The 16676-nt window shown below is 37.8% G+C and overlaps 1 protein-coding gene across 1 annotated transcript in view; it reads right to left on the reverse strand.

Moving 5' to 3' along the window:
- LOC106838738 (fibrous sheath-interacting protein 2-like) overlaps positions 1-16676 on the reverse strand; it is an 85314-nt gene that overhangs the window by 31613 nt on the left and 37025 nt on the right. The window contains exons 15-16 of the mRNA XM_070501786.1: positions 12368-12404; positions 822-9720 (exon numbers count right to left, since the gene is read on the reverse strand). Coding sequence (XP_070357887.1) covers positions 822-9720; positions 12368-12404 — 8936 coding nt within the window. The remainder of the gene's footprint in view (positions 1-821; positions 9721-12367; positions 12405-16676) is intronic.

Genomic DNA, 16676 nt, shown 5'->3' on the forward strand with positions numbered 1-16676 from the left:
CCTCATGTAATTCTTGAAAACATTTTCGGCTGTTCAGCTAATTATCTAGTTTGGGACTATACAGTATATAGTAAATTGAACCAAATGAAACTGCTGATGTTTGAGTTTTTGACATACAAAAATGGCTATTTCATATGGTTCAACCCAATATATGCATGTAAACATTTATAGAAAGGGAGTGCAGATATTGTATTTGTAAGCATGGGTTTAGAGTATTATTCCTATAAAGAATTTAAATCAGAACGGTGGAACATGAACAACAGAACATGAAGTGTAAGACCACCCTTCTTATAAACTCTATCATCAATATGCACAAAGACTTTAACTGCATACCTCAAAAAGAAATTGGCTCATTACAGTCAATTAACTATGCATGAGGTTTAACTATAATGTAAGAAGTTTTTTTAAAAGAACTTAAAAAAACCCTCTTGGAACTTCTGTTTGGGAACTGCCTTTAGAGCAGTTGTATGTCCCAAACCAGACAACCAGTTTCATCATTTCATAGTCATATCTCATGCCCAACCAAAATATCCAACTTTAAATTGTGCCCATTTAATCTCATCTGCACATAGGGCAAACTGAACAATGCTCCTTCAAATAAAAATTATGTAAATATGTAACATTTTTTTTCATTTTAGCATATTGACCAGTTGACAAACTACACAAGTAGATAAACAGCCACCCCAAATCCAAGGCTATGTTCGGAGAAGCAGTGAATGCAGCTTCTTGGATGTGAGGGTTAAAAACAAAATTCTTAAAATTATCATTGACTTTTTTCCTCTAAAATGATGCCAACTCTTTATAAGTCATCCCTCACTCACCTCTTGTTTCGAAGTTCTTGAAATGTGTGACTACAGATGTAGTAACATATCTTGCTACTAGATAGATTTCATGTGGTCCCAGTTCCTGATCTGCAAAAGCAATGACTTCAACCTCTTCACGAGTTACTATTTTCTCTAACTTTGGGTACCTACTTTTCCTCTTTTCCAGTAAGGTGAAATCTGCTCCACTTGCTCCAAGGCTTTTGTTTTTTTCTCCGGTTTTATAGCTGATTCCTTTCCCCGACATTTTAAGTAAGCTTTCCTCATCTTTTTGTTCTTCAGACATTACAGATGAAGGCCTTGCCTTTGATACAAAAAATGGCCTCATTGTTTCTGTACTTTCATTAGTGTGTGGGGTTTGACTTGGAAGGCCGTAACTCAGCAGCATGGTATTGACGATGTTTTCTGCAGCTAAACATATTTTGAATGGAGAAACGGTTGTCTGTATTTGGTTTGGCTTAACAATTGATTTGGGGGGCTCATAGTGAAGCACTCTTTGATTTTCACCTTCTTCCATTTCTCTGAAGGACATGGGGTGCTCTAGTGCTGCTTGTACAGAGTCACTGGATTTCTGAGATGGTTTTTGTAAGACACTGCCTTTTGGGAGAGAGCTGTTTCCTTCCAGGGCTTGATCAAAGTGGCTGAGGCATTGGGTTTCGCTTCTAGAATATGATGGTTTAAGTTCTGATTTAAGCCCTTCCATTGGCTCTGTAGTTTTAGTTCTAGCTCCTGCAGAGTATCTGACATACAAAGGTATCTTTGAGGAAGACTTGTCCTTTATTTTCATATCTTCCTCTGAATAAAACAGAAAGCCAGGGATTTGTGGAGGATCATCCCTGCAGCTAACTCCCTTTGACTTTGAAGTGGACATTCCCATCCCAGTTGCAAATTCAGGCCAGTTAGCATTGTAGGTGTTTTCGGCTCCTTGGCACAGATTCTCCTTTAGATAGCTTTTGATCATCAACTCGTAGACGTGAATACATTGGTCCATCAGTGTGCTGATGATCTGACTTGCTACAATGTTTTCTTCAAAAACACTAATCAAAGATGGTTCCACTTGGCATTTTTCTTTGTCTAGCTTGTTCTTAATTATACCAAGCATGTTATTGACAGTACTAGCAGTATATGTAAGCAATTCTGAATGAAATGAGTGAAGCTGTTGAAGGGTATTCTGTGTGTTTTCCTGGGAAATCATACTACTTGATTTAGATTCATCAGGAAACTTATTTAAGGGTTGTAACTTGGGCAAAATCGTTTTCATTAATGGTTTCTGTTGGACACCAAAAAAGTTTTCAATAGGTATTTTCACAATTTCAGTAAAAGCATATGTAAAGACATGTTTAAACTGTAGGTCTGCAAATGACTCAAAGATGTTCAGAACCCCTTCCATGATATCTTGAGCGATTTGGTGGCTAGTGCCCCCTAATTTTTGGTCTTTCAACTTTGTGTTATAGGTGGATACATTGTTGGGGCTCTTTGTTCTTAGGGAACCACATTTACTTCTAGCAGTAGTTTCTTTCTTGTTTTCTAACGTTTCTTTACTATCTGTTATGAACATCTGAGCCAAGAAGCACAACTCTAGTTTTCCAAATAGCTTTTCAACAATTTCCTGGCCAAATATATTAATCTGAGCTTGGGAACACTCAGCTCTAGATGCAGCTCTTTTAAAGTTATGGTACCTGCTTTCACAAGCCCCAAGAGGTGACAAACTTAAAAATGAAACAGATTGTTCTAATTCTTTTGCTTTCATTGAAATTTCATTCAAGACAGTCTCAGCTATCATTAGTAGCTTATATTTTTCATTTTCCATGTCACGTGATTCTGTTTGCCATTTATCAAACATTTGTTTAAAAATATCCTCTTTAGGAAAGATTTTCTTTATCTGTGGAGAAACATTCTCCAAAGAGAAATGGGTTTCTGGATTTGCAAGAGAGATTGTACTAAAATTGCTCTGTGAAAATTTGAGATCTGAGTATGAGCCTTTTATTGGGTTGGCCAAATTGTTGTTCTTTGTAGCATATAATCCTTGCAAAACTGCGTTAACTATTTCACTTGCTGTCACAATTTGATCAGAAGGTAAAGCATTTACATTTACCAATGCTCCATTGTGCCTCACATTTTGAAATTCATTCACGATTGTTTCCAGAATATTGCTTACTATATCCTTGGCATACATTTTTAGTTCTGCAGTGGGAAGTTTTGTTCTCACCAAGGGGTTTTTGGCATCTGCTGTTGATAGCTGGTGTGGCAGCCCAATGGCAGTCTTGGACCAGCTGCCTCTTAGAGTTTTCTCTTCAGGACCTAACTTGGTCTTGCTTTTGGCTTTAGCACCACTAGGTCCTTGCTGTGGTTTTGTTTTAAATTTAGGCAAAGAAGTAACTTTTGATTTTCTTATAAAATTTGTTCTAAAACTTGCCATAGGGCTGCCCTTGGGACTAACTTTATAACTGCTTGGCCTCAGAGATCGAATTTCATCAGACTGAACTTTAGGGGACAAACTCTCTTCTAGACTCAGTAAAGCAAAATTTGTGATCTTTTTGAGAACCATTTGGACCAATTCTTCACCCACTTGCAATGGGGAAAATTGCAATAAGATGTTTTCCGATGAAGTGACACTTCTAATGCCTGTGTAAGGATAAACTTGAGGTATCACATGATCAGGGAGAATACTTCTTGTTTCCGCTTGTTTCAGCCCCCTAAAGCACGATGGATTCATTTGTAATTCATCACTGCCAGATGCGTCCAATTCTCCCCTGGTCTCATTGTTTTCACATAAGCATGTCGTAACTATAGAGAACATTTTTCTGAAAACACTTTCAACTGTGTCATTTGCAGCACTGCTTATATGTGACTGCAAGGCTGTTTTTCGTGTTGCTGCTGCTACTTTAATTTTAGAATCAGATGTAAAGTAGGGGAGTTCGTTAAACGGAGGCCTGTTGTCTACGTCTTCCATTACCCTTCGATACATCTTCTTCAAAATTTCCTTAACTGCACTTAACAAAGCAGTTGTTTTTTTCTGTCCAGATTCTACATTTCTAAATATTTCTTCCAAAACCATTCTCAGATATTCTGCTTCTGATATAATTTGGTTTTGATCTGGGTATTCTGAAAAGAGAGACAGCTCAGTGTTGTCTTCCACCTTTCTTTGACCTGGCAATATTTCATTTTGTACAGCTGGTTGTGTAAAAAGGCTGGAGTTCTGCTTTGAGTAAGAACTACTCGCCTTTAAAGATATTTTATCTTGTAAACTCTTTAAGATGTTGTTGACAGTTTCACTCACAATGATGTTTGCTTGGGATGAAGCATTGTTTGGATATGAATTCATCTTTTGGATTTCTAGGTCTACATCATTTTTTATAAGCATCAAAATGGTACTGGCGATTATGTCAGCATATTCCTTAAGGATAGCTTCTGATATATGAATTGCAGGTCCATGTTTTCCCTTGTAATTAGCTAATGTGTCATCTGTGACCTCTTGACTGAGAATGGTTTTAGCTGTCGATGTTTTCAGGATAGTCACATCTGATGGCATTTGGTTTGATTCAAGAAATATGCTGTCATCTTGTTTACAATTTGGAAATTTTGGACCAATATATGGTTTTCCTCTAGTCTGAGTATCAAGAGTAAGTAGCAAATCTATTCTTTCTGTGGCAAAAGATTTCAATCTATTCAAAATAGTTTTAGTAATGAAGTGAGCATCTTCCTCACATGGGTCAGGAGCAGATTGCTTGGCGTCTTGTTTCTTAAACATAGTCGTCTGATTATCATCAGAATAAGCTGATTTCAGCTGTACGTTTCTTCCCTTTCTTGCAAATAGAAATCTCTCCCTTTTCCTTTTATTCATTGAGTTCTTAACAGGAGATTGTTGACACTCTGCTTTGGGAAGTGCACCACAAAATGTCAAGGGCAATCTTGGAGAAATAGAATCCTTTGCATTTATGCCAAGCATGACAGCATAAGTGAGATTTTGAAGAACAATATTCACCATATCATTGGAAATCATAGCAACACACGATTTAGAAACTAAAAGCGTTGGAATAGCCTTATTTGCACAGTCGGGGTCCAGTTCAGAGTTTGCTTCTAAATGTCTCCCAATTTCATTACGTTTAAGAGTGGATGCAACAAGTGGGAGATTATGCTCATCTAGTGTTTTCTCACAGATGTCACTTAAGATACCCTCAATGGTATCTAGTATTTGAAATTGAAGTTTTTTTCGATAATCACTTTTATTGAACAGCTTTTCAACAATATCTTCTGACCAACCTGTATCAATCTCTCTGTGAAATATGTTTTTTTCATATTTGCCTTTAGTAGACACAATATCTAACACTGTGTTAACAATCTGACTTGGAATACTTTCAGAAACCACAACATGATGAGTTAATGAACTTTTTAGTTCTTTATCTAACTTATGTTTGATCCCTTGTAAAATTTGTCTAGCCACTTCTGTTGCATACATATTTAATTTAGAGGCAGTCAGTTGACATATTGAGGTAGTCTTTCCTGATTTATTACAATCCACTGAGCAATAGGAAAATTGCTCATCAGAATATGAATCTTTGGTTGATAACCACGGCTGGCTTAAAGCAGTCTCAGCCTGCTGTAAAGGTAAAGCCATTGGAACTGTGAAATTGATATGGGGACAAAAGAGAGCTTTTACTTTCGAAGTAGTAAATGTTTCTAAACTTGTTAATACTAACTGTATAATATCTTCAACTACATTTATTTTGGTCAGTTTACTAAAACTGAATGTGGACTGAAGTGTACATGGATTTCTGTCCAGTATGGTAGAATAAACAGAAGACTCTCCTCCACTGGCATGTTCAGGAAGAGAGAAATTTGCTGGAAAGGTGATAGTGTTATACCTATTTTCATTTTCATTTCTATCTGTCATGACAGCAGAATAAAGTTTTTGAAATATGCTTCTAACAACATTATCTGCAACAACAGCTACATCTGCTTCAGACACTAAAGAATCCGTTATGTTATCCAGAGATTGAACAGGTATTTGAGCAACCGGCTCATCACCAGCACGAGGAATGTCATATAAATGGTACTGGGGGAGAGGAAGCACGTTTAATTGAGCAACTAAATCATTCTGAAAAATTTCATTCAAAATATTTCTTATAATGGGCACAAGTGGGGACTTTTGTGCCTCTTTGAGTTCTACTTCAAACATTTTTAATGTTCTTTCTAGTTCCTGTTGCTTAAAACAATCTGATTTAGTTTCTTCTTCTGGTGGTCTTTCTTCTCCAGCACTTTCTTTCTCTGTATCTGCAGGGTCTTCTAGATATGACTCCGGGTCAGCTCCTCCAGGAAGAAAATTTCCATAGATTGGCCTATATCGGTAATTTTCAATGCCTTTGTCTTCTGGCTCAGTTTCATTAAACATATCTGTTGGCACTGCATCTAAAATTAAATTGACTAGATTCTTAAGCATTTTTTTCTCTTGTAGTGGCTTGCTTATACATGTTTCCAAATCTGGCAAGCTCACATTTAATTCAGTTTGAACAGCCTTCAAAATAGTACTTGACACTTTCTTTGCATGCACATATAAAGCAGACTGCAGTCGTTTTTTTTGTGTGTTAGCACAAATGTTGGTACTTTCACTTTCCCAGTATGTCTTTTTGCTCTTTTTATTTCCATTGATTATAGTGCCCAAAGTTTCTAAATTTCTATGGGCAAACCCTTCTAATTTAGCAAAAACCATTTCAAGGATATCTGAAGCCATGACTTTCAGTTTATTTGGATGCTTTTCTTTTGTGGTCCCTGTTTTGGGAGCAGTAATTTTTCCTGTATTGTTAGTCACCTCTTGACTACCTGGCTGGATCACACTGGACACCATGCTGGAGATTATGTCAGAGCATCTGCTCATTTCGTCAATAAGCAAAGTAAATGATAGGCTGTCAGTATCAACATACTCTGAGACAGCTTTAAATTCTGGATTTGTGAAAATGCAATCCATCTCACCACTACATAATTTTGTAATGATATCTTCTAGAATTGTATGAGACATGAGCTGAATATTAGACTGCAATGTAGTGGTTGTTCTCAAATTCTCATTGATCCACTCTCTGTTTTGCTCATTAGACAGGGGAGAATTTAGATGGTCTCCTATGAGCTTACATAACATGTCATATAAGGTATCTCGAATTCTATCTAATACTTGTGACCTGGTACGTTTGTGGACTTCCCCTTGCAAATGAGGACAATGAGAAGGCAAAAGTTTTTGTTGATCAATGTCAGCAGTTCCATGTGAGATTTTAGACCTTAGCTTATCTGCAGAGAGTAGAACATTGCTTTTATCTGTATTTCCACTTAATACCTCACAAATACAAGTGGCTAATGAACTTGTCATAATGTCATTATTTAGCTTTGTGACAACAGAGTCTAATACCTGTTCAGTGTCAGCAAAACATCCTGTTTCTGTAAAGTTCTTGGGAAGGCCACTCTTCCTAACATTTAGATTCTTCTTGTTGTATTTCAGTTCTTTCTGGATAGCATCCAAAACAATTTTTACCACCTTAGTGGTGTAAGCACTAAGGTGAGAGTGAAACAAAGATTTCTTGCCAGGTGCAGGCTTCAAATGGGCAGCATGGCTTTCTGGTTTGAAGTAATTTTGCAATTTGGGGCAAATAAATGAGTTCAGCTTCTTAAAAATTGTATCAATGATCTTATCATTAATGTGAACTACAGGTTCGGATGCTGATTCACTTCCTCTAGGTTCTAACCAGGGATGTTTTGTAGGGTCTATGTCAAGTGCAGATAAAAATTTCATCTCCTTTTTACTCTCAAACCATATTTCTAATGGCTCTTTCTTTGGTACATCAGCATCATCTAGAGAAGTTTGATGTACTGCTGAATATCTGAAAATGTGACTAGAAGCTATGTGAAGTATTTTTAATACAGCATCTACAATTTCTTGAGCTACTGTATGGATTTCTGACACAGAGAACATCTGGTCCATCCATTGTTGATATGACAGATCTTGTGGCTTTCCTGAGGTAAGAAGTGAAGCTTCTTTCCTGTTTTTATAATCTATGTGACTAGAGGGCCCAGAAGATATGTCTTTGAGGATCTGGGCTAAAATACTTGTAATTATATTTTCTGAGGATTTTTGTATTTGATGCTTTTCATCTTGGCTGAAAAGCAAAATGTCTTTATTCAAACATGGCTTGTCCTTAAAAAGGTCCTTAGTATTAAACATTGGAAGGTCACTCTTTAATTCCCAATCGTGAAATGCTACGTTGCCTTGATAAGCAGCCTTCGTAAGTAAGTTCATATTTCTTTTGTACTCAAAACCAGCATTTTCCCTTGTCAACCAGTGATCAGGAACCTGTTCTTGTAATTTTGTTTTTTCATCTTTGATAGATGGAATCAGTACATTTTCCACAATTTTGTCTATTTCTTCATTTTTGTCTTCAGAATAAAGGACCATGACAGGAACATTAATTGGTAGAAGTGGGCACCCATGTCTAGGACCATTAGTTACTCTAGTGCTGGCAAGTCTGTTCTTTTCTTCAGTGCTGGAGGGACTGCTCAGTCTGGGGTGTCTTCTCTTTTGGACATCTGTCTTCTGTGGTTTCCGAGGTAGCTGAGCCAAGATATCATCAAGTAGCTGAAGGATGATCACTGTTTCTTCAGTTGCAATGAGCCTTTCATTATTAAGTCCAGTTTGTACATAACCTAGTATAGTGCTGATCGCTTCTTCTATATAACCAACAAGAGAGGACTGGGAAAAAATATTTGACACTAAATTTTGTATCTCTTCTTTGCCAATCAAATTGGCTGCATGGGGTTCAGCACTGAATTTCCTTTTGCTGGCTCTTTGAAGGAACGTAGTTGTTGGATCTTTCCTGTGCTGCTGATAAGCAGGTTCAGTTGAGATTTCAAGATGAGCAAGTTCATTTTGTGTAGAAGATGCAAGAGCCATCAGCTTTTCTAAAATCACATGAACCATATCCTCTGCAATATCATTCATGTTCTCCAAAGTATAAGCCAACGAAGCTTTTGAAGTTTTTTCTTTTGGAGAAATGAAATGTTCTCCACTGGCTGTTAAGTCTGATTTAAAGTGAACTGACAAGTTTTCTTGTGAAAATACCTCCGTACATTTTTTCTCAACTGCAGCCTGTAGCTTCTCAAGCACGTTTTCTATAATTTCAGCAGCTGCTGAGGAGATATCAACGTTGGAGAGCAAGTCTCCTTTGTCAGTGTCAGTTTGGTCAACCAAAGCTTTGGCAGTAACAGAGGAAAGGGTGGGGATGGTCTGGGTTAATTCAGACACCATTTCATGATAAACATTTTCTAAAATCAACTCAGTTTCCTCTTTCAGTTGATTTTTACAGTTAACAAAAACATTCTTTAACTCCTGCATCTCATTTACGGCTTTTGCTTTATCATCAGAAGACAGTGGGCGTTCTAAGCCATCTGGTTCAGTGGTAGCATCTTTAGATTTCTTTGCACCTGTTTTAATTGGTGTGAAAAGGTGACTATCAGATTTACAGATTTTACACTTGGGGGCTTCAGAGGTCTCATTATATTTAGGTTCAGAGGCTTTAGGTTTTTCTTCCCTGTGATATGTTTTTCCCACAACGATTCTTTCTTTATGGGCAGAAGATGGTTTTAAAGGTGCCGCCGGTTGCTCTATTACCTTGTCTGCTGCCTTTGCACAGGGCTTTGCCTGAAATGTCTCACGTGTTTCATATAGCAATTTTTTGCTGCATGTGCTATAGCAACTTGGACTATCTGAAGAGATGGTGGAATCGTCAGGCATTGGGTATGTACTATTTCGCAATCTTTCTTCATATTTTGTGATGGCTGGGTATAATACATTGGTCACTGCAGCCACAACCCAGGTCATTATATTGTGAATTATACTGCTCAATTCTTCAGAAGTTACCTGGAAAGGAGGCGAGCAGGGATACAAGGGAAATCACGTATGAATTTACTCTATTTTAGGGACAGGGACTAACCTTTAATTCCTTATATCAAACAGTGCACAGCTAGAATCCAGCTATGGTGTATAGAGAGAACATAGGAAAGGATCTATTTAGACCATCAGGTTAATTTCAAGTTGGTTTATTCTTTATGGCTGTGAGATATTCTTTGAATAAGATTCCTTTTAATTCAAAATCCCTTGGAGCTTTTATTTTCAGCATTTATTGTTGAGGATAAATGGCTTCCTGGTTAAAAAAAAAAATAGCCAAGACGGTGTCTAGGCTTATAGAAAACAAATGCTCTGGCAAGAAGTAAGACTGTGTTTATGATCCAAGCAACATTTCTTTAAAATACAGACCAGATTACCTCTATCAAAGTATTTCATGACACAGATTTGCAGTCAAAACATTTATGTGCCTTGGTGGAGATAGCCTCCTTTTACTTAGGCATCTGTTTAGCTAGGAGGTGAGGGTGAAAAATAAAGCCCCACAGTGGAGGGGTCAGCCTGTGGGCTCTGTGGCCTGCCTGTTGCTGCCTTCCTCTTTCAATTGACTGTGTTTATATATGCAAATGACTACAGCTACTTGTCAAAGTTTAATTGATAGGCAACAATTAGCACTGATGATTTAGGAAAAATGAACAGGCTTTGGGTCCAAAAGAGATTACCAGTGCAAACTGTGTTGGATAGGGAGGCAGAGGACAGCTCAAGAAGTAAAGAAACACATTAATTTCGGTAGAATAAAAGAGTTGAGCTAGAACTGGGACTCAAGGAGCCAGAAGGCTGAGCAGTGGAGGGAAGTTTGGGTCTCCTTCAGTATGAGCTGAAGTAGAAAGCCAGGGACCAGACTTGAATGACCATTTTCTCAGTGGTTAATTGTGCTCACCGTCACAGCTTAAACTGGAGCAGGGGTAGATGCAAATTGTACCTGCCAAACTCTGTACCTGTTTATTGCAGATACACTTTGGGAACATAAAAATCCTCTTGCTTATAATAAAATAGTATTCGTTTTAAAGTTGTTGTTACCCTCAGGACAAGCAGACCAAGAGTGTGTACCTTCCACAGGAACTCTACTTCTCAAGGCTGTAGATACAACTCAGTGGTGATAAAGGCCGGATACTTGGCATTCTAGCTATGCATTGTTTGATATCCTGGCATTTGGGCACCAGATTCTCTATAATGTGGTTGTTGCTCTCAATTATCTCCCAAGTTAGCTCTCAGATTGTTCAGGTTTAGGCAAACATTCGAAGAAAAGTTAACACCTTGTTGTATATAGCATACTCTCTTCTGACCCATTAAAGAAGGTTTGGGGGCCACTTCAGGGAAAAGCCACTTTATTCCACTCCAATTCCAAAATCTCTTAATGCATTTTTATTGTGAGAAAATACACACAATGTAAAATTTACCATTTTTAACATTTTAAAGTGTACAGTTCAGCGGCATTAAGTACATTCACAATGTCATGCAAACATCACTATCTAGTTCTCTTAATGCATTTTTTTCCACCTACTGCCCAGACCAGGAAAGGGCTATTGAGTTTGAAAAACATAGTTTTGGATGACAGCATATGGTTGAAAAACACTTGTTTTAAATAAACATGTCCTAAATCAAACACTTCTAAGAATAACATCTAGACATTAATAGGTAAATTACTCACCTTTTTGGTCTGAATTGGCCTAAATCTGTTCCAATACATATGAGCTAAGAATTTCAATATATATTATTTTCTTATTACCAGAGATAATGTACAGCCAACCTACACTGTTGCTGTTAGGGTAGCTTAGAAGAAGCATTTCCACTCTAGATATATAAAATAGGGCCATTCCTAAAGTTTTTAAGGAAGTGAAAAGTAACGAACGGAATATGACTTTTCAGCTCATTTTTACTATACCGTTAAACTGAAAAATATCCTTTTGGTGCCAGTATATCTAGGTCTTTGTGTTTGTTGTACATTCTATAAAGTGAGCAGGTGTATGTGTGAAAGAGTGTGTGAATGTGCTATTCTCCTGAACCCATCTCTTGTTCATGATTCTTCTGTCTAGCCCTAAACTTGAGGCTCATCAAATTTACCCTCCTATCTGTGCCTCATCCAAGTTGTAGCTCTCAGGTGACCAGGTCCCTTCTTTTGATGGAGTAGCCACCCTAAGATTCTTCTTACTCCCAGGAAAATTGAGACAGATCTAGGCATCCTGGCTCCCTTGCCCAAGGGGCAGGATCCTCACCCCTGAGCCAGATCTGTAGTGGTCTGCAGAGGCATTTCTCTTAATGCCTTCCCTTATGGAATGGGTTTGTGGTATTTGATGTTTTTACCATGATGATTAAACCTCCTAAGGCTCCCCGAATCTGCTTTCCTGAGCCCCCTGCCCAAAGGGCCAATAACAGTAATTCTGGACCCTTTTTAACAATAATTATTTTAACAATAACTTTGGACCTCTGCAAAACTCAAGATTAACCAAGAGTTAAAGTCAAGTTAGAGAAAAAGGCAAAGAGAGCAACTGACTAATGTCAACAGATGATTTCGCTGGTTGTCTGATACACAGATTTTTCTCTAATAAAATATTAGAAAATATCCTTAATATGTTGCTTTATCAGTGAATTTCATTGTACATACTTTTTCTTGGCAGTGATTTTGATAGTAGTTTTGTTGTCTGAAAAGTAAAGAGAGATTGATTTTATTCCTTATGATTAATAATTTATGTAACTTTCTCCCAAATTCCTCATCATTGAATCAGATTATCCCCATTGTGCTTGGGAGATTTTTTTCTCCCCAGGAATTCACAAAGAAGAATAAGCTTTATTTTTTGTCTAATTTCCCTATTTAGCCTCCTACTTAGATATTGGCCCTTGGTATAGGACATGCTTTATTACTCAAAAGAGTAGAATAATTGCTACATAGACAGTAGAATAATACTTGCTGCATAAACTAACATCTGATATTACTACTCTTGATCCACCTTAACCATGTTTGTTTTGTAGTGAGTTGGGAAGAGCATGGGCTTGGAGAGACAGGGGATGAGCTAGTCCTTTCTGCTTGTTCTGCAGAGCTTTCTGATAATCACTTTCTACCCACCTCCTCAAAACTCTTAGTCTCCTCCTGTCACCTCATAGCAGGAAAAGATCTATGGATGATTATTGATAATGATGGATTAAAATGGTTTTTGATCATATGCAATACCAAATTAGATGTAGCCCTTTTCTAGGTGTCACAATATTCTATTCTATGTTCTAATCAGAATTATTTATCATAACCTACTATGTGGAACCAAAAATATATTTTACTAAATAGTAGTAATAGAACACTGCAATTATGCAAATTATAGAATAATAAAAAAGGTAAAAAAATTTAAGGCCTATGACTGTAATTCTGATTTATTTTCATGTTTTCCTGACTACGTGGATCCCTTGTCTCTCTTCTTCCTGATCTTCTTAAAGAAAAAATGCACTCTATCTTCATTTTTACTTGGCCTGCCCTTATGTTATCGAGTTTACTTTTTTCCCCAAGGCCTACAATTCAATTGTGAGAAATATAGCCAGACTGTGAAATTACAGCCTAACCTCTAGAAGGAAAGGGAAACCTTATGGGTCTCAGCTAGGGTTAGGTAGCAATACCCCATCCTCAGACTAGTAACCTTCTGCAGTATGGAACCTGGAATGTGAATGCCGATGTAAGTGACATAGTTCCTATCCTTTGGCTTCATTTATTTTTCTAAGATCCAGTTTCTTAGGCCAAGTCCAGCACAATTTCCTTCTTGTAGATCCTCTGCAATCTATTGCACCCAGATTCTCTTTTCTGCTCTCTTTACCTCATACCACAGGCAGCAAGTGGAAGCCAGTGAGTTCTTTGTATTTGTTGCTACCTGTCCTCACAGGCTTTCTGTCCCGAAAGCATGCATTTAGATAAAAGGAAACAGAAAAGACCTGAGAACAAAACTAACCAAATAAATGAGAAAGGCCTCATATAAGACCACTCGAAACTAGTTGTAATTTTGGATAGAATCTGCAATTTGCAATGAACTGTCAGATTCTTGTTGAAGTCAATCTAGCAGAAATGTGCAAATGAACTCACTGTTATATTGGGAAGTTCCACCACAATTCCAGGAGTGACATGATATTCCATCCACTTTTCCCTAGTCTTAGGTGGTTTTCCTTGATAGACTGATGCTACTAAAGTGTCTAAGGTTTAGGTAATTTGTACTGCCAACTCTCTATTTCTTAAATAGAGAGGGCAATGATATTATTGACAATTAGTTCAGAAGCCCCAAAGAGAAGGCATGGTTTTTCACAGTTTAATTTCCCGTGTCATAAAACTATAAATATACCTTTCTGCTCCTGACTTTCTCCTCTACACAACTTCACTTTCATCTAGAAGATACCTGAAAGATATCCTCACATGGTTGGCCAACCACCCCTTGAAGATTAACATGACAAGACAAAAATTTAGCCTGTCTGGACATTTTTCCAAAGATGATATACAGATGGCCAATAAACACATGAAAAGATGTTCAACATCACTAATCATCAGGGAAATGCAAATCAAAACTACACTAAGATACCATCTTAGGCCTGTTAAAATGGCTATAACTCAGACTAAAAATAACAAATGTTGGAGAGGGTGTGGAGAGAAGGGAACCCTCATACACTGCTGATGAGAATGCAAACTGGTACAAGCAGTATGGAAAACAGTATGGAGATTCCTCAAAAAACTAAAAATAGAACAACCATATGACCCAGCTATCCCGCTACTGGGTATCTACCCAAACAATTTGAAATCAACAATCCAAAGTAACATATGCACCCCTATGTTCACTGCAGCACTATTCACAATAGCCAAGACATGGAAGCAACCCAAGTGCCCATTGACTGATGACTGGATAAAGAAGATGTGGTATATATATACAATGGAATACTACTCAGCCAGAAAAAAAGACAAAGTCATCCCATTTGAAATAACATGGAAGGACCTGGAGGGAATGATGCTAAGCGAAATAAGCCAGTCCGAGAAAGACAAACACCAGATGATTTCACTCATATGTGGAATATAAACAAGTACTGGGACAAAGAAAACAGTTCAGTGGTTACCAGGAGAAGCGGGGTGGGGGAGCAGGGGGGGGAAGGGGAGCACTTATGTGGTGTCAGTCACGAGATAATGTACAACTGAAATCTCACATTGATGTAAACTATTATGAACTCAATAAAAAAAAAAGAAAAAAATTTAGCCTGTTTGCCTAATCCTTCTGAATATCCAGTTTTTATCTCATTGGTGGTCTTCTACTTGTATCTCAGGCCCATAGCTTTGGGGTAATGCCTGATACCTCCTGATCATCCATACACATAGTCTATTCTATTGCCAAATCCATTTACTTATTCCAGTTGCTGAATGGGACTTAAAAGCAGCACCCCTGTAGCCTAACATCAGTGTTCCAATCTGAAAGCCAAACACTGGATAGTTCCATGGGTGGTCCTCCCTTTGCCTGACTTTTTATCCACTGCCCTGCCTTCAATTCACTTTTTGGCATTCCTCATGTCTCCCTGTCTTTTTTCTTGATGCTTTGTGAAGCACAACTGAGGTCAAGGGCAGTGCTTTATTCATCTTGGTATCCCCCTAATACCCAGCACTCTATTTTGAACACAGTAGGTTCTCAAGAAAGTTTGGTAAATAAATTCCCATTTAATGTATTTTAGATCTATGCATACTTCTCTCTACTCCAAAATGAAGGCTGTTGTGCAGGCCACAAATCATTAATGAGCTTCTGCAACTGGTATCTATTTAACTGTCTTTAATTTGTCCTACATGTTGCTGTCAGAAGTGTTCAGCAGAGTTATTGATTTGATAATATCACATCCCTCCTCAAAACCATTAGACTGTCACCCAATGAATGAAATAGAAACTTATGAGCACAGTCTTCAGGTCAACAGACTCACTGCCTTCTTTATTCTGTTTCTCCTCTCTTCTTCCATCCCAATTATAAGAACATACTCAGTATTTAAATGCAAAGCTTAATTATTACAACTGTTTACTGCACCACTATCTTATCACATTTGCTTCCTCTTGTCCTCCTTTCTTTGGTTCCTAATTCTATTTTATTAAGCTTATGTATAGGTCCTTTGTGTTAGCATTAGAAAAAACAGAGAACTAAGGAGTTTAGGGGAGAAAAGAAAGAGGAGGTAAATGGTGGAACAGATGTGAAGCTTCCACAGTTGAGCCTTGGGAAACAAGGAGCTGCATGAGAACAAGAGGACTAAGTCAAAGGCCTTGAACCTGTGTTCTCTGTAAGGTAAGAGAATATGACATGGGTGCAATGGGTAGAGCCAGACCAGATGGTGTTAGCTATGTTTTGTTGTGCTCTGGCCTGGAATTGTCCTAGGTATAGCTAAAGGTATTTTAACCCTGGGTATTTGAGAGGAACGGGGGAGAAGCTCCAGGTCATGCATGAGTTCATCTTAGCTGAGCTAAGATTTTTAGTAAAAGGGTATCCAGAGTATTTGCTATTGAAAAGACTCAAGTAATTCTGTAGATCTGTAGTCAAGGTTGGGGGTGGGGAAGAGGAAAAGGAAGGTAGGAATTAACACTTTATAAAACTGCACATTGTCATTATTCTCTCACCTTTATTTCTCTAAACTGTCCTACTACTGGGGTACTCAATTTCCTTCCTTCAGTATCTTTGTATCCCATGAGCACTCAGTAAGTCAGACAAAGTGACTTCCATCACTCCTAAGCTCCAAATCCTTCTCTAGGAAGCTTGGTCTGAATGTCAGTACCATTTACCACCACACACTACTTCACTTTACCCAACCATTTTCATCAGAGTTTTGGATTTATAAAACCTATCCTGGACCTCATTTGCTTTGTTGAGTATTTAAAAGATGATGGTGTGGGGTTTGTGTGTTCCATTGGTAGTTATTTTATGTGCATGAAATAT

Source organism: Equus asinus, chromosome X (genome assembly GCF_041296235.1).
Source record: "Equus asinus isolate D_3611 breed Donkey chromosome X, EquAss-T2T_v2, whole genome shotgun sequence".
NCBI lineage: Eukaryota > Metazoa > Chordata > Mammalia > Perissodactyla > Equidae > Equus > Equus asinus.